Source organism: Aulonocara stuartgranti, assembly GCF_965226115.1.
Source record: "Aulonocara stuartgranti genome assembly, chromosome: 13".
In the NCBI taxonomy this organism is placed as follows: domain Eukaryota; kingdom Metazoa; phylum Chordata; class Actinopteri; order Cichliformes; family Cichlidae; genus Aulonocara; species Aulonocara stuartgranti.
Genome location: NC_138949.1, coordinates 12236028 through 12263319, shown reverse-complemented (window position 1 = coordinate 12263319; position 27292 = coordinate 12236028). Strand labels below are relative to the sequence as shown.

The following is a 27292-nucleotide window of genomic DNA, read 5'->3' as shown; positions in this document are numbered from 1 at the left end:
CAGACAAGCTTTTCAGTACATTTTACTCATTTTGTTACATGAATCCTCGGCCTCATCTGAAGAGCCTTTTGGGATGCTTTACCAGTGGAACCTGAGATCAAAAAAACTCCATTAAGGGAGTAGTTAAGTAGTATATTTTTAGGTCTGTGACGTGTAAGTTCCAATTCTCAAACCAAGAAAAGAAAACAAAAAACAAAACAAGAAATACAAAAAACATTTCTAAAAGACAAACAAATATTCATATAACAGAAAATGAACAGTGTTGAGGTTTAGCCTTTGTCTCTCTCTACAGGAATGAGGTGATTAGCAGAAAGAGGAATACCACTCCCTGCTGGAGAAAGGAGATAACAGTTGGTGCCATTTTAGACCAACGGATGACGGGGGGACAGGTAGAATATTCCTGGTGTGTCGGGCGAGCTGGAGACACCGTCGGGCAATAGGCAAAGGGGAGGGTACACGTGAGAAAAAACAAAACTCAAGTACACATTCTAAAATAAGACTAAAAGTGAGAATATGCTTTATATGTATATGTGCAACAGTGATAAAAGGCACAATAGCACAGTGTGTCATGCTTTACTAGTTTCCCTTAAATTAGCAATAGAGGTCAAGCCATTCTGGGATTTCATCTTTCAGTCTGTGCCCACTTCATTCGAACAGATGCTGTAGTTTAATGCTGAGTGTGGTGCCTCTTTTGGTGCCAAGAGGGGAGGGGCTAATGTTAGAGGACTGCTTTGCTTAAATAGGAATATTCAACTTTAGCAGCAAAAGTCAGAGAAAAGTGACGTTCCAATCTTAAACAACAGGACAGCAGACATTTGTGTGCCTATTATCGTTACTGGTACTAAAAGCCTAAACTGCTACTAAAAATCACTGGGGGGGGGGGTCTGCATGTAGCATTCTTTTGGAAACTGAATTATTTCAGGCAGCAACTATTTCGCTTGTTAGTAAATAAAATATTTGTGCTTGACACTTCCGATAAATCCAAAACGTAGCAGGGAGCAACACCGGGTAGATTGTTAAAACTACCAGGAAAGCATTTGTGCTGATATTAATACTCGAGCCATCTTTAATTGCCTTGTGCACAGTACTTGCCTAAGAGACACTTGCACTGTCTCATTAGTAATTCTGAAATGAATTCTCCAAACTGTAAACCAAATATAAGGATGAAAACTTACATTTTTCCAATAAATTTTGGCATTCCTCAATCAAAAAAAATCCAGATAAGGTTTACCACGCATTGCACTGGGGAGAGGTACAGATCTTATTTAAGCAAGTCATTGTGGTCTTCAGTGCTTTGCCTGTTGTTTAGACAAAAAGAAATGTTGCTGAATGTGTAACAAAACTGTCTTTCTCCTATTCTGACAGTTCAGTAACTACAGAAAGTCGGGGTGGAGTTGTAAACGGAGACTGGACGTCTCATAGATGGAGTCACGCACACAATATCCACCGTTGATTGTATTTCTACATAACTGCAGTTTGGCTCTAGCATGCTAGAAAGCATGGGATTGTAGTCAGGAAGCGGTGTTTGTATACACTAGTTTACTGGGCAAACTGGCTGATGGCTTTAGAGCTCAAGTGACGACTCGGCTTTTGTTCAAACCTACACACTAATTGAGTAAATATCATCACATCTAAAACTACTAAATAAGGAAAACAAAAAGGAATAAAATATGATTAAAATATTGTGTTTAATAAACTAAAAGGATAATAATATTGTTTTTGGTTTTGTACAGTAAGGGGGGTTAGTGAACTTTGTTGGGTGCAGCCCTTTGTTAGCAACTACAACACATGCTGAGCAATGGTAGTAATTACCTATGACACTGTTTTCAAAGTTTAAATCGCATGTAGCTTGAAGCAGTCAGCCAAAACACTCCATTTTCATCTGGCAACGTTTAAATAGTCTCCATTAATATCTGCAGTTTTATTTTAATTCTTATTCTGAGGCAAATTACAAGAGAACAGATTGAGTCCAAATATAAAGATTGCATTTTTACAACTCAAATCTGTTTAGTCAGGAAAATAAAAGGGAACTAAGAGGACTACAGTCCTTGCAAAAACCTAAATAAGATTATTTTTCCCCTCTCATTGCTTACTCCAAGCCAAAACACTGCATACTCTTCCCATCTCCACTAACCATTTGCTCCTACAAAATCTCAAAACTGCACTTCAAGCAAAATGTTTCAACCAAAAGCTCTGAGACACACTTCAAACTGGCGGAGAAAAGGCAGAGGAGAGCTGAGGGAGAGACAGAAAGAAGACTGTATTGGCTTTGAGTGTCTAGGTCCTTCCTGCAAATAGTGGGCATAACTGGGGGAGGGGGGTGAGAGGGAGGGTGTCTAGGTCGGGTTATGGCGATAGATAGTAAGGGCAGGGTGGCGGCGTTGCAGTGGCCCCTGCAAAAAGTTGACCTCAATGAACGATGAGTGCCCCAGCAGCATAACTCACAGAGCTATCCTGCCAGTTCCTGCACTGACTTGATTGGGCGTAGTTCAGGAAAGTGAAGTTCATTTCTAGACCAGACTTCCTCAGCTCAGCCACAGCCTGCAAAACAGCAAAATCCACTTAGGCACTAATTCACATCATGGGACACAGCAAGAGTCTTTAGACAAACAAAGACGATAACGATGACAGGAATTATTCTCGACAAGGACATGAATTTGGATCCTGAATGTCAACTGACCATTGGCCAGAGGACCTGAGTAGCACTAAGACCTATCCTCCTCATGTCACATCTTAATTTAGCTTTTCCAAATAAAATAAAAAACAAACAAGAAATATAGGGGTGTCACGACGAATGGACTAGCTGGAAAGCACTGCTTCCAGAGCCCAGAAGGATGTCATACATGTGGGACTAGAGGTTACTGTGGGGATGAACAGAAAAGTATTTGACTAGCATAATATAATCTGCAGTATGATCATTGCTTTAACAATGTAACAGATAGCTTTAAGATGGCCTTAAGATGTTTATGCATACAAGTTATTATATTAATTTTGTATTCCAGGTGCAGTTATAACTATTTTATACATATTGCATATCTGTGCTTATTTGAGTTGATGTTCAGGTTCTTTAAAGGTCTTAAGCTTCACTGACGTGACTGTTCAGGTGATACATGCTGAGGGAAAACTAGAACATAGAAGGAATTGCAATACATGCTTACAAAACACTTATATCAGGTCATTTTATATTAAGGTTTTAGTAGAGGTTCTTGGTTAAAACATTTATTTAGTAGAAGACATACACATAGTCTCAGTGAGCCTCTGGTCTAGTGAAAGGTCAGAAGTGCAACAGGTGAATTGAGAAAGAGCATTTGAGGACGAGACACAGCAGGTTGGAGGTGAAGAGGTGACACAAAGAGCATGTGAGGTCAACACATACACACACATTAGTTAGATTTATTTAGAGGAGAGATTAGTTATGTCTTGACAAGAAAGAGGAACAATTCACTTTAAGATAAGAACGGAAAGTACCAGCCATGAAAATAGAAGATGATCTTCTGGGTGAAAAGTCATTGTGGTGTTGATCTGATCTATGTATAAAATGTACCTGTGACGCATGAAGGGGCGTCAGTAAACAAACCCTGATGTTATAAAATAATTGTTTGTGCTTTAGTAAGTCGGAGATCACTTGCTGTCGGCGTACAGAGTGTTCTTCCCACACGTGGGTATTCATTAAAATCATTGTTTGACCAAGAGCTTCTGGACCAAGGGTGGTTTGTACTCTCCCTCCTCAATTGTGAACCTTAACTGACACTGTGTCTGTACCAAATCCCTACACAGCTCTGACCAAAATTACTGGGGACCAAAAGTGGTTCACATGTATTGACCTAGCGAATGCATCTTTTGTCTCCCACTGCACGAGTCACTCAGAGACATTTTCTCTTTCACATACAGAGGCCGGAAATTTAGGTACACACGCCTACCACAAGGCTTTGCACTCTCACCAGGAATTTTCAATCAGGTGTTGAAAGAGGCATTGTCCCCATGTCAACTGCCAGAGGGCTGTACATTAATACAGTATGTTGATGATCTTCTTATTGCAGCCCCGTCAGCAGCGGCCTGTACGGCAGCATCGCTCGTGGTGTTGAACAGATTGGCGGAGTGTGGCTTCAAAGTGAGTAAAGAAAAACTGCAGTTGGTCCGGCCAGAGGTAACATTCCTGGGCCGGGTGATCGCACACAGATCAGTGGAGTTAATGAACACACACAGAGACCAAATTCTGACACATCCAAAACCAAGAACTGTGAAGGAGTTGCTTTCCTTTCTTGGCTTGACAGGTTACAGCAGGCAGTTCATTCCGAACTATGCGGGTAAAACTGCCCCTTTAAGGGACCTGATCAAGAAAGTTGGTGTTCGAAATCTGAAGGCTGAATTGCCTTGGACGCCGGACACAGAGACGGCGTTCATTTCGCTAAAACAGGATTTGTCAAGAGCCACAGATCTGGCCACACCTAACTATGATGAGGCATTTTATCTTGATGTTTCAGAAACAAAGGGAGTTGTGAATGGTGTGTTGTTTCAGAAAAAAGGGGGAGGTAGGGATGTACTTATGTATGTTAGCATAAGATTAAATTCAACAGAAGCAAGGCATCCCACATGCACACAACACGCAGCAGGAGTAGCAAAGATAATTCAGAAAACAGCACACATAGTGAGGGAACACCCACTGAAAGTGCTTACCACACACAGTGTAGTGGCCTATGTGAACTCACAGGTATTCACAATGACTCCACTGACGCAACAAAGGTTGAGCAAAATTTTAGAGGCGCCAAATTTGATATTCACACATGAAGGAATAAATATGGCAGACCTAATGGGGTCAGGAGAACCACATGACTGTATTAAGAAAGCCCAAGTTGAAGGAAAAATCAGGGAAGACCTGAAGGCAGAGCCCATATATGGAGCTGAGGATTGGTTCACAGATGGATGCTGCCACAGAGATGAAGAAGGATTAAAAGCCGGCTATGCAGTAGTCTGTAGAGTAGGAACTGAGTTTCAGGTGAAAGAAGCAGGAAAAATTGAGGGACAACAGTCGGCCCAGAGAGCTGAAGTGATAGCCCTAACTCGAGCCCTGAGGTTGGCTAAAAACATGAGAAGTGAACATCTACACTGACTCAGCATATGCGTTTGGAGCAGCTCATGTGGAACTGGCTCAGTGGAAGAGAGCCGGGTTCAGAACGGCCACTAATGCACCCATCTGTCACAAAAAGGAAATGGAGGAACTGGAAAAGGCCCTGGAGGACCCAGACGAGGTAAGTATTATAAAATGCAAAGGCCACTCACAAGCAGACAGTATGGTGGCAAAAGGAAATCAGAAAGCTGATGAAGCCGCAAAGGAAGCAGCGGGCTACAAAGGACAGAGACAAATGGTGCAGGTAACCCCAGAAGAGGAGGTTAGCACTAACAGCATGGAAGAAGTTAGACAGGCTCAGGAGGAGACATCCCCAGAGGAAAAGGGGGTGTGGGAAAACAAAGGAGCCTGGCAAGATGGCGGTTTGTGGAGGGGGCCAGATGGGCGTCCCGCTTTAACGGCCAAAATGGCGGAACAGAAGGTGAATGAGGCTCACGGGCTTGGTCACGTGGGAGTGAAACAGATGGAGAGAAATTTGTGCCGATGGTGGCATCCTGATTTGAGAAGGATGATACTGGAAAAGGCCAGAACGTGCCTAATTTGTGGGGCACACAACCCAAAGCCAGCAGTAAAACCTGAAGCTGGTAAGTTTCTCATGCCAGAAAGGCCAGGAGAAGAGGTCGTGATTGATTATACCGACATGATTGATACAGGCCCAGGTGGGGTGAGGTATTTGTTGGTGTGTGTGGATGTTCTGACTGGATGGCCCGAAGCATGGGCGACCAAACGTGAAGACGCGAAAAGCGTGATTAAGTGTTTAATCAATCATTACATTCCAAGGCATGGGTTTCCCAAGAGAATTAGATCAGACAATGGTACTCACTTCAAGAACAAAGATTTGCAAGAGGTAGAGAGGATGTTGGGAGTGCAACATAAGTTCGGGATGGTCTATCATCCTCAATCTCAAGGAAAGGTAGAGAGGATGAACCTAAATTTGAAAAACAAGTTGGCTAAAATCTGTGCGCAGACAGGGCTAAATTGGGTCGCAGCCCTGCCCATTGCTTTGAGGACCATAAGATGTTCTGTTAACCAATCAACAGGTTTCACCCCTTATGAGCTGCTGACTGGGAGACAGTTTCCAGCACCCTGGACAGTGGTCCCGGTGGAGCAGCCCAGGACAAGCAACAGGTCTCATGCAGAATATTTTAATGAATTGAAGGCTCTTGTGTCCAGCTTTACAAAACAGGTCACTTGTGAGAGACCCACGGGGAACGGAGAGGTACCGGACGTAAAGGCAGTATGGCTAAAGGTCATTAAGCGAAAGTGGAAGGAGCCCCGCTGGACTGGTCCGTATGAGGTGACCGTCCGGACGGCTACAGCAGTCCAGCTGAAAGGGAAAGGCGACACCTGGTACCACTGGTCGCAGTGTGCACCCGCACACGAGAGCTTGGTGGAGGAAAATTCGTCTTCAAAGAACGCAGGTGTCAAGGAACAGAGGCAGAATAAACCTCTTCACCTGTGCAACGGGCCGACCAGTAGTCCACCTGGAAGGCTGAAGAAAGAAGAGCAGCCTAGGAGGAGATCGCCGCGCCTACAGAAAGGAGTGGTAACAAATTGAGAGTTTGAAAAGGGGTGGTTTAAATAAAAAGAGTAAAAAAGGGAAAGTGGAAGGGGCTTGCTCTGTCAATTATGTTGTCTCTATCTGTATTGGTGGGTATTTTGGTGACCTGTGGTTGTTGTCTCATTCCTTGTGCCCGAAGGTTGGTAGAGAAGGTGATTGTAAAGGCAGTGGACCCTGGGGCGGTGGCCCCTATGTCCATGATGCCGATGATGGATCTGGAGGTAGTCGAGTGGACTGAGGAGTGAACAACAACCTATGTGTCGACCTCTGGTGTGCCAGAGGTCGAAAGGGGGATTGTGGGGATGAACAGAAAAGTATTTGACCAGCATAATATAATCTGCAGTATGATCATTGCTTTAACAATGTAACAGATAGCTTTAAGATGGCCTTAAGATGTTTATGCATACAAGTTATTATATTAATTTTGTATTCCAGGTGCAGTTATAACTATTTTATACATATTGCATATCTGTGCTTATTTGAGTTGATGTTCAGGTTCTTTAAAGGTCTTAAGCTTCACTGACGTGACTGTTCAGGTGATACATGCTGAGGGAAAACTAGAACATAGAAGGAATTGCAATACATGCTTACAAAACACTTATATCAGGTCATTTTATATTAAGGTTTTAGTAGAGGTTCTTGGTTAAAACATTTATTTAGTAGAAGACATACACATAGTCTCAGTGAGCCTCTGGTCTAGTGAAAGGTCAGAAGTGCAACAGGTGAATTGAGAAAGAGCATTTGAGGACGAGACACAGCAGGTTGGAGGTGAAGAGGTGACACAAAGAGCATGTGAGGTCAACACATACACACACATTAGTTAGATTTATTTAGAGGAGAGATTAGTTATGTCTCGACAAGAAAGAGGAACAATTCACTTTAAGATAAGAACGGAAAGTACCAGCCATGAAAATAGAAGATGATCTTCTGGGTGAAAAGTCATGGTGATGTTGATCTGATCTATGTATAAAATGTACCTGTGACGCATGAAGGGGCGTCAGTAAACAAACCCTGATGTTATAAAATAATTGTTTGTGCTTTAGTAAGTCGGAGATCACTTGCTGTCGGCGTACAGAGTGTTCTTCCCACACGTGTGTATTCATTAAAATCATTGTTTAACCAAGAGCTTCTGGACCAAGGGTGGTTTGTACTCTCCCTCCTCAATTGTGAACCTTAACATTACGTTGAAAGGTTATATTAAAATCAAATAACAGCGTAATATTTCCATAGGATTTTCTGGATGATCACCTCAAGATGAATCTAGATTCTGTATTTTCTGTGTTTCTTGTATAGAAAAGCTGATGAGGATGCTGACTTCTTGATTAAAACATGTAGTTTAAACCTCATTTCATTGAAGATTCTGTACTTGGGGTTATCAGTCAAACTGAAAAATACAAATAAAGTCAGCCCACAACATGAATTTCATCAACGACTGTTATATACACACAAAAAATGAATAAACACAAATATGTAATCAGGCAATCAGATGGCAGCAACTCATTTGGGCACACAGACATGAAGTTCAGAGAGAATGGCTCGAAAAAGAAATAAAATGTATTGATGTCAGAGGAGAATGACTAGACTGCTTCAAACTGATAGCAAGGCAACATCTACTCAAATAACAACTAGTTACAACCAAGGTATGCAGAAGAGCATCTCTGTGCACACAACAAGTCGAACCTCGAAGCAGATGGGCTACAGCAGCAGAAGAGCACACAGGACGCCACTCCTGTCAGCCAAGAACAGAAAACTGAGGCTCTTATTTAGGGATGCTCATCGAAATTCCTCAATTTCAGTAAACTGTTTGATGACAAAATTCATGTCACTGGGACCCAAGTGAACTCACGGATGCAGAAAGTATAATCCTTGCTTAATGGTGTGTGGGGGTATTTGCTTGGCACACCTTGGGTCCCTTAGTGTCAACAGAGAATTGTTTAAACGCCATAGTGTGAGTATTTTTTCTGAGTATGTGCAAACATATGGTCATCTGTTTTTAACCACAGTGTACCCATCTTCTGATGGCTGAAGGATAACGTGCAATGTCACAAAGCTCCAATCATCTCAAACTGGTTTCTTAAACATGACACTGAGTTCACTGTATTCAAATGGCATCCACACCCCCATCATGTCAATATCCTGAATCTATGTAATGAAGAATTAAGGGGGTGTACCTAATAACACGAGTGTGAGTGAAATACACTTGGTAAGACTTTTTCCTGGGTTACCTACATTTAGCAGCACTCCAATCGGGTGACGCCCACATATGGTGTTGCGATACTTCTTCAAGTAGTTGGTGAAAGACATGGGATCCAGCTGCTCTATAATGCCCATCCCCTTGACAGACAGAAAGAAATTAAACCTTAAATGTACCCTCATACCTGCAAACATTTGTATCTTTTTTGGATAAGAACACATTATGACTCGCCGCAGCAGGAATAATAAGTGAAATGAATAACACTCATAATGGCTCAGTTCCATTAGGTGTTGCGACTGGCCAAGTAGGTCATGACAATGAATCAGCATGTGCAATAAAACGATCTTTGATAAGCGGAATGCAACTGTCATTAATCAGAAACCCTGCAGTGAAAATCAGCTTGGATATTCACGTTCCTTTTTTATATTCATGTAATATACTAGAGGCTGACCGATATAAGATTTTTCACACTGATACTGTGTAATTTAAAAATTCTATATATTGGCCAATAATTGTTTTTCTTTGAGACACACACTCATAGTTACACATGGTTATATGTAAATTTGAGTCCTTACTATGATAATATGGCAGTGTAGTTTTTTTGCTTTCACAGTAAATTGGTAAGTGCCCTCTAGTGGACAAATTGTGCGTGGTTGAATGACGTCTCCCTTTTCTTCTTCACTTTTCACATTTTCATTAATTGGCAGTTATAAATGCAGATACTGATATCCATAAGTAGTTAAATGGCCAATATCTAAGCCCCTACCAATATAACAATATATCAGTCTCATCAGAGTCCATTATATACTGTACTTAATTGATATACAAATTATTTTGGAGTTTATCACAAAAAATCATGACCCTAAGAAAAATCTATAAATCTTCTTTGCTATTCAGTAGTTTTTTTTATCATTAAATTTAGTTAATCTTTGACTTGTACAAGCAAATAAACTGTCTCATTAAGGCCATGAGATTTTCAAAATGCCATGTCCAATACCTTTTATTGGTTGTGCGCGTTTTATATGTGCTTAATTACCCACAGCAGCCGTGCATGTGGCCGATGAAAGTGTTTTTTCTCAGTGAAATAGATCAGATTTATTCTTTTCATTGAAAAAAAATTACAATCACTTTTTTCCCCAACATTTTATATTACATGTTATATCTTACATATCTCAGTAGTTACCATTTTATCAAGATGCTCAATAGACCTGTAGATCTCCCCTTGAGATTCATCATAGTATGTATAGCGAAACCGTTGACCTTCAAGAGAGAAACACACCGCAGTACACAGCTGGGTACAGTCAAGTAATTATGTCATTTAGACCAAATTATCCTTGCATCACAAACTGCTGTTTTCAGTGTGTCATGTCAGTACATACCCCAATGGCAGAAGTCAGATGAGATGATGAAAAGGTTAGAAGGGTCTGCCAGGTATTTGCTAAGCAGCTTCCCATACTCCTGTTCCTTTGACTCACTCAGCGCACCCACCAGCACAGGCACGATGCTAAACTCGTCTTTGTGGCTGCAACATCAATAATAATAACTTAACTTTTACATGCTAAAAACAACAACTTTGTGACTTTAGTCTCACTGGTCAACATCAATGGTGTGATTTCAACTTGTTATTTCCCATTATGGAGTCACCTAGCTCAGTTCAAGTTCTACTACATGATCCCTGTTTTTCAGAACCATGAAAATGGCTCTGTCTCCAGCCAACCTAACAGAAGGTTGTATAAATTATGCACATCCATGTGTCCCTGCACCAGTGTGATTCTGGTTTACAATAGTGCCTGGTGCATAGTATAGGACGTGAAGGAAAATAAGAGAACAGAAGTAACAGAGCTTTTGTACCTTGTATTTACTTTTGTCAGAAACAGTCAAGAAAAAGCTTCAATCTCTCAGACAGTTCCCTTTAAATGCATAGATTGATTCTCCACTTGAATGAATGTCACTCATGTGCATTACCTCTCCATGGCTTTAGCAGTGTAAGGCAAGTGCATTTCAATACTGTGCTCATCTTCATCTGTCTGCAGACTCATTCTCTCAAACAACCCAGTTTTCCAGAGGTCAGCATAAACTGAAAGAGAGAGATTTAACTTTATTTTGAGAATTTTTTCATAGTCACGACTACTGATAAAGTCAGTGAGATTAGAATTCTGACAAGTGCCTAGCTGAGGAAAATCTAAAAAATAAAAAGAAAGCCCTGACCACAGAGTCAAGGCAATGTCTGGTCGTTGGAGGATCATTAAAAGTGTATCACCTGCCAAACTGGCATAAGGTCTGTATGTTGAAGCTCTGTGCTTGCTTCATTTCACATTTTTAAGAGCAATGACTCCAAAAAAAAAAAAGTTCTTCACTTTGCTTTTGGCACAAAACATGAAATTTACACTTTAAATGTTATCCAAACTGTCATGTTACTACCTCACATCACCGCACATCCTCAAAACACCTTTTATGAGGATGTGCAAAATACCTATAAATAAATTATAGCACAAGTTAAGATGTAAGACATATTTGAAAACAGTGAATACCCTTCTGGTCGATTCTCAGGTCATAGAGGGGTGTTCTATAGATGTCTGCAGGTGACAGGGCACAGCGAGAGAGGGGCACATGGTGTGAAGGTCCCAGGATGAACACCCTACGACTGAAGGGCAACAGAACTTTATTTCATTAGCTGTTTTTGCAAAAAGCACAGCACCAACATTTCTTTACTCTGCTATCTACACTCACATCTGCTCAGTCTGTGGAAAAAGTGGAATTAAGATAAACAATCATGCAAAGCATCTTCTTAAATGAGGAAGAGAGCTAGAAAACAGGATCACTTACGTAATAGAGGGATCAACCTGCTTGTAGGCATGTGCTGCACAAGCACCACAGTAAGTATACCCTGCATGGCTACAAACAAAAACAAGCCATATTACAATTAAGAAGGCATTGAACACATTCAGAAGACATTTTCCTTCTGTTTGTTAATGTGTGCTTACGGTGCTATGATGGCTCTAGCGGGTCTGATGGTGGACTGTGCTTGAGACAGCCAGCCTTCTAGTTGTGCATTCAGCTGGGATCCTGAAAAAGTAAACAAACAAAAAAAGATATATACCTGTATATTTCACTAGAGTAGACTAACACTAGAATAAAGAGGGGTCACAAAATCAAATGATAATTGTAGAAATAGTCCAAATACACTTTGATAAGGCTACAATCATTTTAGATCCCTACCAATGTCGCACTGTAATAGCAATGCACTGGGCTGAAATCCAGCTGTGACAGCAGTTCATTATTCCTTGTCAGTTATTTTGGAACGGGAAAGAAATGGATAAGAGCCCATCTTGACAAAGCCTAACATAGTATTGTCAATCTTTTATATGCTGGGCAACTGTCATTGTAAAGCTGGAGCTCATTATACTGTGTCATAATCCAATTTTAACCTTACTAAACGTGATTAACTAAACTGGAATACAATGCCTATATTACAGTATAAACTACTAAAGTTCATGTTTACCAGTGTCAATAGTTGACAACATTAACAGCACACAGAACTGAATGATTTGTTAGAAAAACAACCAGAATCACGGTAATCAATGTTAGCTCAGCATTTGTTGTTTTCAGTATTTATCTGCTTTATATGTTGTCTCAAAAAGGATTGTAAATGGCAGTTTCTAATGGATAATGGGGCAGCCTTTTGGGATTTAATAAAAAAAATAAACTAGCGTACAGCTTGTGAAATGGGGGAAGGGGTGCAACATGAACCTTCAGCTTTCTGCCCTGCCCTACCCAATCCTTTGTTCTGTGACAGGGAGCATTTGTACACATAACTTAAGCGGATCAGGGGCAGACACCAACAAGAACACAATAATGCTCAATAATCAGCTTCGGGAAATCTTAAGTGTAGCTGGCTAGCTAGCACGTAGGCCAGGAAGTTCTGCAATATTAGCCAAGTTAGCGTTGGTTGAGTTGATAGTCAAAAATGCTTTGTTTTGACATTTCCACGCACTATCCAAGGAGGAGGTGCTGAACAAGTTCAAACCAATCGTACACCAAATGGGATAATACAGAGACGGCAGTCGATAACAGTTAGATAGCCGACTTAAAAAAAAAACAAAAAACGGATGGACTAACGTTACAGCCCTGACACTGGCTATTCATTTCTGCGGTGGCAAGCCACCAGGAGCCCAGTTACAAAGACAGTAAGTTACGCATAATGAGAAGCCTCAAAAACTAATAGAACACAAAGCATAAAACAAACAAATAAGACTGCCAGCTAGCACAAGGTGTGCTAACGCGGATGGTGCTTCATTGACAGTTACCCGAAGCAGAGTACCAGCTCCCGGCGTGACTTGCTTCTCTGCACACCACTCGGTTCGACATCTTGGTTCCCAAGCCGCCTATCTTGGTTTGCTTCACTCCTGTCAGGCGAAAAATTAAAAACAAAACTCCAAAATCCTGGGTTAACTACCCGAGAGAAGAAACCAACGCCTGCTAGCTGACTTGCCTGAAAAGACAAAGGGCAGTTCGACTGGAGAATCAGCAGCTAGCTGGCTAACAAGCTCAGTGTACCGTCAGATGGCCCTTGTGTTGTTACCGGTTAATAAGTTAGCTAGGGTCCGTTTGGCATAAAGTCTGTTAATATCAGCATGCAATGCGGAAAGGCACAAATTACAGAATGTTTGTAATGTGCCGATATGAAACACTCAGAACAGTAATAATAAAAGCAGCGATGTCACAGTTGGGATCTGAGGATTACAGACTTGTCTGTCAAGCCAGGCAAGGGGCGGGTCTGAAAAAAATGTCAGAGCTGTCCGATTGGCTGTTTGATTGCTCATCTTTACATGATTGGTTAAAAAATCCAGGAGGCGTAGCTATTACTAAGATGTTGTTTGATTGTGAAATTGTGCTGTCCGTCAGGTGAGCGGGTACAGCGTGGCAAAAAAGCAGGGACGTCAATAGGGCATCCACCAAAATGTACCTATTCCTCTTCTTAGGATTGAAAGGAGTACTTTTGCTACCAGTGACTGTAGAAAACAGTCATTTCTACAGTCATTGTTTGCTACCATGAGAGATTTTTGACTGTTTAAAAACTAATTGCTTTTCTCATGGATTTAGATTCAATTCAATTCAACTATTTATACAGTGCCAAATCACAGCAACAGCCGCCTCAAGGCACTTTATATTGTAAGGTAGACTCTGCAATAATACATACAGAGAAAAACCCAATAATCATATGACCCCCTATGAGCAAGCACTTTTATGAGGATGGAAGGAAAAGCTCAATTTTAACAGAAAGAAACCTACAGCAGAACCAGGCTCAGGGAGGGCCAGCCATTTGGGTTGGAGTGAGAGTTGGGGTGAGAGAAGGAAGACAAGACAAAAGACACGCTGTGGAAGACAGCTAGAGATTAATAACAAGTATGATTCAATGCAATGAGGTCTATTAACACATAGTGAGTGAGAAAGGTAACTGAAGAAGAAATACTAAATGCATCATGGGAATCACCCACCAGCCTACACCCATTGTAGCATAACTAAGGGAGGATTCAGGGTCACCTGATTGAGCCCTAACTATATGCTTTAGAGAAAAAAGGAAAGTTTTAAGCCCAATCTTAAAAGTAGAGATAGTGTCTGTCTCCCGAATCCAAACTGGAAGCTGGTTCCATAGAAGAGGGGCCTGAAAACTGAAGGCTCTCTCTCCCTTTCTACTTTTAAATACTGTAAGAAAACTGGATGACAAAATACAAAACTTGTGTTCTCTATTTTCAAAAAGACCTGTCTAAACCAGAGATGTCAAACTCATATTACATCGTGGGCCTACAGTCCACTTTAGTCTGTACCCGAGAAACTGCCTTTTTTGTTAATGGAAAGATGTTTTAACTACATATTTAATCCCTGAGCTATCTTAATATAGGAAGAAGTAACATTTCAACAGTATGTCTCAGTTTTTCTCCATGATAAAGAAATGCTGCCATAGTGAATAAAAAAAATATGGTCAGTGCAGCACTTTGGGCTTTTTACTGTGGACCCACAGTAAAAAAACAAACAAAAAAACAAAAAAACTCTGTAGTACATTGTGGGAAAAGCATTATCTTCTGTAACTTAATTGTTAATCTGTTACTCAGGTCCTGTGTGTAGAATGAGCGGCCATGAGGAAGGTCTTTGTCTATTGAAAAAGCTGTAAAACTGATAAAAAATACAGCTAAAAGTCCTATGCCCTCTTTCATATTTTAGCAGGAGATCAATATGACAGAGCAAACATACAATAAGATAAAATTGTCAACAATTGTTTACTTTTGTTACTCCTGCCCCAGACACATCTGTCCAGTAAGTGGGCTGAACATTCTCACAACAAAGGTGTGAAACCCTGTTAAACTTGAGTTCAGTCAGCTTATTGGCTTATTGGTCAGACACATCTGCTTTATTGGCCAGATGTGCTTGGGGCGGACTGAACATTCTAATGTGCTTCGTAGTGGCGCATTTTTGTTTGCTTAGATTTTCTCTATGTGAAAAGAGCTTATTTATCAGCTTATTTAGGTAAGAAAACACCCTTTAAAAGGAGAGGAGACAAATGACACTTAATCTCGTCCTTCCAAAACCAAAGCCAGTTTCCAAAATCCACCTTGCAGATGTTTCCAAGGATATCTGGCCCTCCTATGCTGTAACAAGTACAGGACAGTATTTGGAAAAGTGCTTCAAGAAATTGTCAACTTTCCTGCTTTAAGACCTGAGGTTATTCCTTCTAAATGTTTTTAATTCTGTTTACCATAATTATGCTCTTCAGATTTATTTTCTGTTTAGCATTTGGGTTTTGGATAACAATGAACACAAATGTTTGTCAAAATAGATGTTTCACTGTAGGTGGTGACATAACTTTTCTGCAAACATTTAGATTTGTGGTTGAGTCTTGTTAAAGTGAGACTGCGTTCTCAAACAAAAATCAGCATCACAAATCAGTATGAGCACATTATTACACTAATACGAATGTCTAGTGACAGTTATTTATCTTCACATACTTTTAGCTGATCTTCAGAGTTGTCTCACTGATCTTCAGTGGTTAGTCTCGTGCCACTCATGTAAAACGTACTTATCAAATAAAGCTGTAGTCATGTTGTTATACCTGAATTCAGTTTTCATTCAACCATATGGGTGCAGCACACAACACAGGTATAGTGATAAGAAATGGGTGGAATTAAAAAAGACTGAATGGCTAACCCTTCCTCTGTTAAAAATGTAATCTTGAATCAAATGTCATGCTTTGTTTTTTGCTGGTTTGTTTGTTTTAAAGAGAACCAGTATGTGCACATTATTAAGGTTTTAGAAAAAAAGATTTTCAGTTTGTGTCCCGGAAATATGCAGACATCGCATACTTTTAGTCTGGAATTCAACCGGAAGTTACTTCTTGTTCTATATTTCAATTCAATTCAATCTTTATTGGCAGACTACATGTCCATAAAAACAAGACAAGAAACACACACACACAACACAAGGTATACCATTAAATATATATATGTATATAAATAAGTATATAAAGCATTTGTAAAAATATAAAACCATAATATACATAAAACACAATTACTTAAAATAAATCAATAAATACACAAACACTTTAACCAGTGCTTTCTGAGACTGGATGAGTAACGGGAACCACTCACTGTCGGATCTGTAAGTGCTAAAATTATACTGTTACTCGAACCATCCAGTCGTTCTCTAAAACTGAACATTAACTTTCTTAAAAGTGCTTTAAAAGTCCAGACACCCACAGCTACAAACATCTGACTGGCACTACCACTTCTAGGTATCCTGCAAAGGATTCTCATCGCATCATTATATGCAACATGCAGCTTCTGCATGCTACATTGTTTGTAGGATGACCACAAGGGGGCAGTATATAGCGGTGTGCAATACGCTTTAAACAAAGCCACTTTAACTGGAAGTGAACAAAAGCTGAATTTGCGTGCAATAGTATTTGCCTGCACATAGAGCTTACATCGTTGTCTGTATATGTCATCATCATCATTCATTTGCTCAGTAATAAAGTGACCGAGGTATTTCACCTTTTTATGAACTTCAAGAGTTTTTTGTGCCAGTTTAAACAAAGGGAAATTTAGCTGTTTATCCTGCTTGGTTCTACATATCAAAACAGCACTTTTAGCAGCATTGTACTCAATGTCATATTGCACACCATATTCAGTACAGACATTAAGAAGATCCTGTAACCCAGCACTGCTTGGACTAAAAACAACCAGGTCATCTGCATACATAAGATGATTTATCAGTGCTTCACCTAATATACACCCAGTGTTACAGGCTCTCAGCTGTATGGACAAATCATCGACATATAAATTAAATAAAATTGGAGACAAAATCCCACCCTGTCTGACACCATTGCTGACACCAAAGGGGGCAGAAATACTGCTTCCCCATTTAACCTGCATGTTCTGATATATAATTTTTCTTTAATAAAAAGGAAATTACGTAAGTTTTTTTAAAATTGTCTTTGCTTCTTTTGCGTTACTTATACTATATAAGGGATAAAACAAAATATGTTTTTGTTTTTACCTTTAAATAGTGTATTTTCTGTTTACCTAGTAAAATGTCCATTAATGACTGTAACGGTACATTCACGAGGACGAGCTCTGCGGGCGCCTTCTAGCGCTGTTGCGTCGAACGGAGAGGGGCGGAGTCTGTCTGGGTCGCTCGGTAAACCGGAAGCTTGTGTTGGAAATGTTTGTGTTGTCACGAAGCGCCCGAATTTTTATTCTATGAAGTTAAAGCGTCGTGTTTTGTCCCAAAGAAAGAGGACTGCATCACCTTTAAATGCGATTTAAAGCCTAAACGTTTTCGTTTATGACTAGCTTAGCTTGTTATGACTGAGAACAGGGGGAAGTAGCGCGAGAGTAATGTCGACCAAAACAAACGCAAGTAAGCCCAAAGACAGCGCTGAAGTTATAAAAAACATCCACAAGCAGGCGTTTGAGTATATATCCAAGGCACTGAAGATCGACGAGGACGACACAGGTTTGTTTATTGTGTTATTAATTTTTATTGAGTTATTAAATGCTGTTGTACGTGTGCAAGAGAGTAATAAACACCTCATCCTTTCTGTCATAACAGGTGAGAAGAAGGAGGCTGTGCAGTGGTACAAGAAAGGGATTTCTGAGCTTGAAAGGGGTATTGCAATAGAGCTCACTGGGCAAGGTATTACAAATACATTCAGGTATGCTGTGAGCTGTCAATCAGCTGTAACTTCATACTCAGTGTATTTTTAAGCAGGAGAGCAGTATGACCGAGCAAAGAGACTCCAGGATAAAATGGTCACCAACCTCACCATGGCAAAAGACAGGCTTACCCTTTTAGGTGAGTTGGCCTTGATTATTTTTATCAAAGTAATGTATGCTGAGAAGGCATGCAGGAGATCATCAAATGTCTTCCTTCACAGAGACGACACTAGCCTCTAAAAGGAGAAATGACCCCCAAGGGACATCACGTCATGCTCTTCCACAGCCAAAGTCAGTTCCTAAAAGTCAACCCGCAGGTGTTTCCACCACCATCAGACCCTCCACTCCTGTAAGACCTTCATTAAGACTAACTGATGCAAAGGTTTGTGGGTTTTTTTGGTTATTTAATAGTGCAGGCACATGCCATTTGAAGCTACCTTTCTAATGTGTAATGCTTTCTGGGACAATCTTATTCCTGCTAAGACAACCGCTCGGGTGGGAAAAACTCAGAATGGAAGACCGGCAGCTGTGAAACAACCCCCGAAGAGGGATATGAAAAACTTCAAGAATGTGGATAGTAAACTGGCCAACTTAATTATGAATGAAATTGTAGAAAGGTATCAGAAGCATCACAATCAACAAGACATTTTTCCCTGGGTGAAATTAAAAAAAAAAAAAAAAAAGTATTGCACATTTAAAATATTTCCTCTGTTCACTGCAGTGGAGCGACTGTGTCATTTGATGACATCGCAGGGCAGGATCTGGCAAAGCAAGCACTTCAAGAAATTGTCATCCTTCCTGCCTTAAGACCTGAGGTTATTACTTCTTAACCTTTATCTGTCTGCTTACCATGAATACACTTTCAAAGTTTTTCTTTGTTAAGATGCAAAGTTTTTTTTTTGTTACATTTTCCTGTTTAGCTCTTTACTGGTCTGAGAGCTCCTGCACGTGGCTTGCTTTTATTTGGCCCACCAGGAAATGGGAAGACCATGCTCGTAAGTTCCTTTTACAGCACAACAAATCATATGCGTCATGTTTTAAACTGTTTTGTATTTTGCATAGAGCTGTTGATAGCCCTTATTATCCTCAGTTGAATCACAGCCATTTATTTCCTCTTGCAAGGCCAAAGCAGTTGCTGCAGAGTCTAATGCAACATTCTTCAACATCAGTGCTGCTAGTTTGACCTCCAAATATGTAAGAAACACTTTTAACAGTTTTTAATGAGCTCTCTCTGCCTACTAGCTCATTTTTGTCCTTCTAAATGTTTCATGTCGTCACCATCACAGGTGGGAGAAGGCGAGAAGCTTGTACGAGCACTCTTTGCGGTTGCAAGAGAGTTACAGCCCTCAGTAATCTTCATCGGTGTGTGTTACACTAAAGAATAGATGTGCCTTAAACACCAGTGTATCTCAAAAATGTTCAGCTCATGAATAAACCTCACTGTTTACTGTTTGACACTCAGATGAAGTGGACAGCTTGCTCTGTGAAAGGAGGGAGGGGGAGCACGACGCCTCTCGCCGTTTAAAAACTGAGTTCCTCATTGAGTTTGACGGGGTAAGTTCAGAAATTTGTTAAACACAGCAGAGCTCAGCAATTAACTCATCAAACATTGTCAGAGGAGCTCAAATCCTAGTTAACTTGGAGAGCCGTGGTGTTTTCTCTGAAGTTCTTCTTCTGGGTTTCAGGTGCAGTCAGGAAAGGATGACAGGGTACTTGTAATGGGAGCAACTAACAGGCCCCAGGAGCTCGATGAAGCAATATTAAGGTATGTTATGCTGTTTTACATTAACATTTCCAAAAATGTTTAAATCCTGTGTAAAATGCAAAAGAAAAGCAGAATGCCTCAATTTTCTGATCTCATAAAGCCAAATTTTAACATTTGAAATTTTTGCAACTACATGCGTAAGTAAGAACGATGGGGTGTAAAAAGATCCTCTTAGAGAGCATCTCAGAAGTAAATAGTTTCACTAATCTACTAATCTGCAAAATACTGTCTACAAATAGTCTACAGTTTCAGAACAAATGATAGTAGTGTAAACTCACATCTCATCATCTACAGCAGCGGCCCCCAACCTTATTTGCACCACGGACCGGTTTAATGTCAGCCAATATTTTCACAGACAAGCCTTTAGGTGTTGCGGATAAATACAACAAAATAAAATGATACGATCAAGACAAAAGCTGTGGTATTTTGTAAATGTAATAATAAATGCAAATTCACTGTGTAATTGTGTAACTTTATTAGCAGTGTCTTCCTGAAATGCGCCAACAACACTGAAAGTAACGTCCTCCTCTCTGCCCCTTAATGCTCTCTGGTCGCTATGGTAACGTGTAAACATTTCGTTCAACTACAACACGGGAAAAGACCCAGGGATACCGAGTTAACGATAAAAACTCTGAAATTTCACACCCGAGCCTCAACTCTCACGGCCTGGTACCAAACGACTTATGGATCGCTACCGGTCCGTGGCACGGTGGTTGAGGACCGCTGCTCTATAGTACATAATCTTATTAAAAGTCTCAGAGAATCTGGAGAAATGTGTGCAAGGGACCAGGCTGAAAATCTGCTCAATGTGTGAGCCCTCAGGCAGCACTGCATTAAAAACAGACGTGATTCTATCATGGAAATCACTGCTTCCAGAAATGATCTGTGAACACAGTTTGGGTTGTCAGGGCCAAAGTTCATTTAAAATGGATCGGGTGCAAAACTGTTCTGTGGTCAGAGGAATCTAAAGAGGAGAATGGAGCATCTGGCTTGTTATCAGCAATCAGCTCAAATGTCTAATGGTATGGAGGTGCATCAGCACCTATGGCGTTAGCAGTTTGCACATCTGGAAAGGCACCATCAATGCTGAAAGCATATACAGGTTTTAGGGCAACATATGCTCCCATGGCATAATTTTCAGGGAAGCCCTTGCATATTTCAGCAAGATAATATTAATCTGCATACTACATCTATTAGAACAGCATGGCTTCATAGAACAGTCCAGGTGCTGAAGTGGCCTGCCTGCAGTCCGGACTTTTCACCAGTTGAAAACTTTTGTCACATCATAAAATGAAAAATAGGGAAAAGAAGTCGCAGCTGTTTTGAAATATGTTGCTGCCATCCAATTAAAAATGACCTTGCATTTTTCTTAAAATGGTAAATTTTCTCAGTTTAAGTATATTATGTTTTCCATATTCAATCATGAATACAATAAGGTTTTATGAGATTTGCATATCATTGCATTCTGGCTGTATTTACATTTTACAAAGCAATTTGTAAATACTGTAAATATATTTTTTGTTTGTTGGAGGATTATTTTCATGCGTGACTTACAACCATTTGTTGTTTTTTGTTCTTCAGGCGCTTTGCAAAAAGAGTATATGTGACCTTACCCGATGAGAAGGTATATACATAGAAAAATATACATACACAAATATACTGAAATAATTGTTTATAAAGATAACCTGAGTAAATGCAAAATGCAGTTTTAAAATTATTATTTCATTTATTAAGGGAAAAAGATTATCTACACCTACCTGTCCCTGTGAGGAAAAAGCAGTTGCCCGTTAAATCTAATAACTGTATATGATGTAACTCTTGTTCTTCCAGACAAGATTTACGCTGCTGAAAAATCTTTTGGGAAAGCACGGGAGTCCACTGAGCCAAAACGAACTGTCCTGTCTTGCAAAGTGAGTTCCACTTCTGAAGACTTCAGAGGGATAATTTTATGTCACTTTGCATTAATCCCTCAAAACTTTCTTCACAGAGTGACTGCAGGATATTCAGGGAGCGATTTGACAGCATTAGCCAGAGATGCTGCACTTGGCCCAATACGAGGTATGAGTCTTTTATCATGCTGGTCACAGAGTCGCACATACTTCCACATCTTTAATGCTTATATGAACTTTGCTTTGTACAGAGTTGGGACCAGACCAAGTCCGTAATATGGCTGCTGCTGAGGTGAGAGAATAGCTTTTACTTCCAATCCTACATATGTCTCATTTGTACTGTTTTTACAGTTATACTGTCGTGTATATCCACAGGTGCGCAACATTAAGAAGAAAGACTTTGAGGATTCTCTGAAGCGAATCAAACCAACTGTTAGTCCAGCAACTCTTAATATGTACACAAAATGGAACAAAGATTTTGGTGATACATCAGCAATTTAAACTCACTCACCATCTCAACTGGAAAAGAATCTGAATTTAAATCAAATTTGTTTACCTTCATTTCCTCTACAGGTAATTGAATTGAATTAAAGATGGAATAAACCCTAAAGCAATAATGTTAAAGCAATAATGTATGAATGTTGGGACATTTGGATGCATTATCAGATCCTTTTTTGTTTGACAGAAGGAATTTGCTAATACGATTCTTATGGGCTTTCTTGAAACTGTAATTTTACACTCCTAAAATATTGAATTGCTGCTTGAAATTGTAATATTTATTTTTGAAAACATCCTGTAGATGACAGCTTTCCACTTGCCTCGCAAAAAGAAGCAAGTCAATCTTGAGCGTGACCTCGCCTTTTTTAGATGACATCATTTAGTCACCTGATACTCTGACACATTGATGGTACTGACTTTAACACTCTCCGTGCCTAGATGCATAACACGAGCAATAATTGGGAGAAGAGTTGCCTATGTGGGCTTTTTTGTATTATAAGTTTGTTTATGAAGGTTTTCCATCTGCACCAGTCGTCTATAGATATTAATACTTGTATTTGACAGCTGGAGACTCAGTAAACTGTGTTGTTACAATAAGCTGAAAATGATTTCACTGAGCCAAACTGCAGTGGTGGTTTCCCACTTTCCTTCTTCAATAAATGCATTCATTACATTACATCTGTGTTTTTGCCTTTAATAACAGAAATCTGATAACTTTCATAAACAAGCAAAACTCATGTCACGTGTATCTGAGTCACAATAGCAGCCCTGTGGTGCAGTGATTAACATGTTTGCCTTACATGTGAATGATTTCCTTTGCCTTAAGGAATTGCAAGCTGGTGTAGTCCTGTGCTGAGCCCAAGCTCTGATAAATGAGAGCTTTGTGTCAGAAAATCTGTGCCAAATCAAACACGAGCATCTTCTGCTATGGTGATCCCTGGGGAAGTAAGGGAGCTTAAAAGATTAATATCAGCAGCACTCCAGACATACCCATGAACTTAATAGCAGCTTGTATCTGTCATTCTAATTGTTACATACAATATATTTTATCATCTAGTTATAATAGATCTAAAATATTAATGCTTACAGGCGTGAGGATTGTAGGGAAGTTCTCACTTCTAATAAACATCTTTGACAGACCTGTGAGGTGAACTAAAGAAGAATGAAGCCTTTTGACGTACTTCACCCTTGTAGATAGATGGTGCTGCAGATCTGGTTTTTGCATGCTCCACACTACTTTCTGCATCTTCATTCTGCATGTTTTTAGAGCTGACAGATTTTTTTTCTTTTGCCTGCAACCAAAGTTATGTGGTATGCAGTAAATTGCTGTTAATAAGAATAAAAATCATGTTCTGCTGAGCTGACTGTCAGGTTGACAGATCAGTGAAGTATGCAATTTTCATGGGTGTGCGCAACAGTGCTAACATATATGCAGTCAAGATCGTAAGTGAAGTTATATTATGCAGCTCTGTGGTCAAGACCTCTTATCCCGTCGTAACTCCGCTTATTCAGGAGGTTCCACCTGTGGGAGCTTTGCTGATTCAAGCTAACATAAATGCTTGTGGTTGACTAGATCTTTTTTTAAGTGCCCTCCAATCTCTTTCACTGTCAAAGTGTGCTTAAATTCCAGCTCTCTCCCTACGGCCCTTCCTATGGTCAGCTGGCAGTGTTGCTTTTGGTTTATGTGGCCGAGCAGCTGCATCATCTGGTTCCTGCAGTTCTGTTTGCAGACTCTACGTATGCAAACATTTTCTGCAGTTAAGGAAGTTTTCTCAAACTCTTATGAGTTATTTCCACACTGCTTCAAGACTTTTTTAAAAATGGGGGGGGAGGCTAAAATGCAAAACATTCACTCATAGAACCACACCTAAGACTGCGCTCTTTCCCTCAGGGGAGATTTGTTGGATGGAGTAAGGATTTTGGGGTTGTTGTTTTTTTTTCATTTTGCATGTCATGACTGAAGAGCTTCTTTCATGATGCCAGACAGGGATGAAGAGCATTAGGGTTTAGTCATCACCTTTTTTCCCCTTGCTGTTTACTCTTCCCCTGAGATTATCCTGGACAGTGAACAAATAGATTTTATTGCAGACTTGTTGCAGGACTATTTTATGTTGTTCTCTCACCTTGGAACTTAGAAGAGTAGAAACTAAAAACCTGCAGCATGTAATTGCAACGTTCCTACAAGTATTTTTAATAGCTTGCAATTACAGTACAAAGCAATTATATGTTCACATTGCGCATTACTTGTAGCAGGCATAAGACAGAGCTTTACTGAGGTGGTCTAAACCTATAAAATGATTGACAGCTTCCCTTCTCGATTGCGTGTCAGCAGGCCTCCACTTCCACAGTGGTTCATTGATGCTTTGACCACGACATCCACTCAAGGGAAAACAGAATTGGTGATCATTTGATACCGCCAGCTAACAGCCCACCCTGTAGAGAGTAAAACAGTTAGCATAGTGAGGATCTCTCTCTGACTGAGCAAACAATGACTGGTGATTGTTTCTTTGAGTTGCCCATTTTAACAGCATGTGGATGGGAGAGTTATGCAAGGAGCAACTACACGTGCCTCACTTTAAGGCAGTTTGGGTTGTAAAGGATTGTTTTTTGAGCTTGTGTTAATTATTACCGTGATATAATTTATCAGTTGCCCTATTAGCTGCTAAAACTCCAAAGAAAGTTCAAACTAACTGTGTACAGCACCACATTCAGTCTGATTGTAAATCATTTGAGCTGGAGGGAAGTTCGGTGATGTTGCCCTTGGAGTAAAGATATGGTTTAGGGCTTAAACACTGGAGAGCCTTCAAGACCTGAGCTGTATCCACTTTCTAGCACTGGCTTTTTCTGTATAACCAACTGCTACACCCTCTTCATAACTTCATTTATCTTAGGGGTGTTTCTCTTTCTCTCTCATGGGAAGCTCAAAACCAAGACTAATTATCTATCCAAAGGCAACATCTGTCCTTTATCAGCCCATTTATTTTTTTTGCACAATGATATTGAGATATATATATATATATATATATATATATATATATATATATATGCATGCGTGCGTGTGCGTGCGTGTCAGTGGGTGTGTTTGCTAAGAACAAATGAGCTGTTCGTGTATGGTTATGAATCGATATACAAATGGAAAAACTGACCTATTCCTGCCTGAGGAAAACTGGGTCATTTAGATCATATGAAGTCATTACTAAAGACAGTATTCAGAAAGCGGGACAAGAAGCTTAGTTTATTTTAGCTTTATTTGGACGTGAAACAAAGGAAAACAATTGCCATAAGTAGTAATGCTAATTTAGTAAAAACCGAGCTCATGTTGCATGCTTCTTGTCTAAACAATGGGCCGATATGCATGCAATACATGTAAGCACTGGGAAGTAAGTGGAAAAATACAGACTGTGAAAGGATGGCAGACATTCCACACAGTTTCAGCATGCATTGTGGAAAACCCCAAAATAAGAGCTTATAGAAGCTTTTGCTTCTATAAGAGCCCGTAGAGTGTTGGGGTTTTTTTTTTCTGTCTGATTTGTATTTTCAGAAAGAGTTTACAGTGCAGACGCGAGTGAAGGCCTCTTAAATGTTCACTCCAGGAGGCCGATAAAGATGTGGTGAGGCGGTAATGGGTAGTTTTACAGCACATCCATCTATTAACATAACCACGGTAGCTTTACCTTTAGGGTTGTTGGGGTGCTGTGGCCCATATCAGCTCACACTGACTTTACACAATAAACCAAGCCTCTTTAGAATTAGGGTTAAGTGGATGCATTTGGATTGTAGAGGTAACAGGATTCAAGTAGCAAGTTAAAAGACATGGTCATGTTGGTCTCACAACCTAATTTTCAAAGGCCAAGGTGTATAGGAAAAACAATCTTTTTTAAAACCAAGTTTGTTTGTTTCTTTTTTCGCAAGAAATAAAAAGTCCTCTTAAAGACAAATTATACATGTCTGTATGGCCCGAAGTGACCTCCTGCAGCCACAAAGCTAAAAGAAAGCCAAGGTGGATGGACAAGAACAAACTGTCTGTCATGCCTGCTAGTGATGGGATTTCCGGCTCTTTTTAGAGACCCGGCTCTTTCGGTTCGGCTCACTAAAAAGAGCCGGCTCTTTCGGCTCCGAACCGGCTCTTCAGGTTGTTTTGTTGCTTTAATTAATTTATTATTAACAATAATATAAAATTATGCACAAAAGGAATTACTAACGTAAAAACAAGTGGTTTTATTTATATATGTTTATATATAAATATATGCGGTGGCCCCTAGAGACAAAACACGTACAAACTCCAAAACACATTTCTAGCATGAACTGAACTTCCAAAGCAGAGCTACTAGATCACTTAAATTACACAATTGAAAGCATGTGTGTATTGTTTGTGTATTTATACACAGGCACTCATATATATATTCAAATAATTTAAAAAAAAGTTCATTTACCTGTTACTACCACACACCAAATCCGGTTGTTGGTACTTGCTGGCTTGTGTAGCCACAAGATAACAAAGGCTCAACACTGCGCCCAGCATCCTGGAGCACTTCTGTTGTCTTTTGTACGTGTTTTGAGTTTTTATGTGCTTCTGAGTTTTTATATGCTTCTGAGTTTTTACGTGCTTCGGAGTTTGTATGTGTTTTTACGTGTTTTGGAGTTTGTACGTGTTTTTACGTGTTTTGGAGTTTGTACATGCTTCAGAGTTCGTACGTGATTTGAAGTTTGTATGTGCTTTGTCTCTAGGGGCCACCGTAAATATACTTTTATTTATTCACTCCACATAAAATGTAATAAATAAATCATATAATACAAAAATCAACTATTCACATTTCAAGTTTTAACTATTTAAATTTTCAGCTTTTTCCTTTCACAAATTTAAAGTGAAAAGAACACAAAACACTGCAAACCACAACACAATTAAATATAAATTATAATATGAAAACTAAAAGAACATGCATATTCTCTGTCATATGGACCTGCATGAATAAACTTTCTCAATCCTTTATCATCTGCAACCGAAAATAGTTGTGGATGATTACTATACCTTTCTAATGTTGTTGTCC

The 27292-nt window shown here is 39.8% G+C and overlaps 2 protein-coding genes across 4 annotated transcripts; one reads left to right on the top strand and one right to left on the bottom strand.

Annotated features, from left to right (window-relative positions):
- Positions 1-6: 6 nt before the first annotated feature.
- Positions 7-27292, bottom strand: memo1 (mediator of cell motility 1). Of its 3 annotated transcripts, none has more exons than XM_082557989.1 (10): positions 27274-27292; positions 13191-13289; positions 11868-11949; positions 11710-11778; positions 11415-11527; positions 10849-10960; positions 10263-10405; positions 10067-10143; positions 8919-9023; positions 7-2541 (listed from the first exon to the last, which is right to left on the bottom strand). In XM_082557989.1, the coding sequence occupies exons 2-10, from the start codon at positions 13249-13251 to the stop codon at positions 2410-2412; spliced, it is 894 nt and encodes a 297-aa protein (XP_082414115.1). In that variant the 5' UTR covers positions 13252-13289; positions 27274-27292; the 3' UTR covers positions 7-2409. The 3 variants fall into 3 exon arrangements, with proteins under 3 accessions (XP_082414115.1, XP_082414114.1, XP_082414113.1); XM_082557988.1 differs by lacking the exon at positions 27274-27292 and adding an exon at positions 13376-13664; XM_082557987.1 differs by lacking the exon at positions 27274-27292 and having other exon boundaries at positions 13191-13664.
- LOC309720812 (spastin-like) lies at positions 17534-22920 on the top strand. The gene is made up of 16 exons (XM_082557986.1): positions 17534-17892; positions 17989-18072; positions 18148-18231; positions 18314-18474; positions 18576-18709; positions 18814-18907; positions 19013-19087; positions 19215-19286; positions 19379-19454; positions 19555-19646; positions 19778-19857; positions 21439-21481; positions 21688-21767; positions 21845-21915; positions 21998-22038; positions 22122-22920. The coding sequence occupies exons 1-16, from the start codon at positions 17775-17777 to the stop codon at positions 22245-22247; spliced, it is 1431 nt and encodes a 476-aa protein (XP_082414112.1). The 5' UTR covers positions 17534-17774; the 3' UTR covers positions 22248-22920.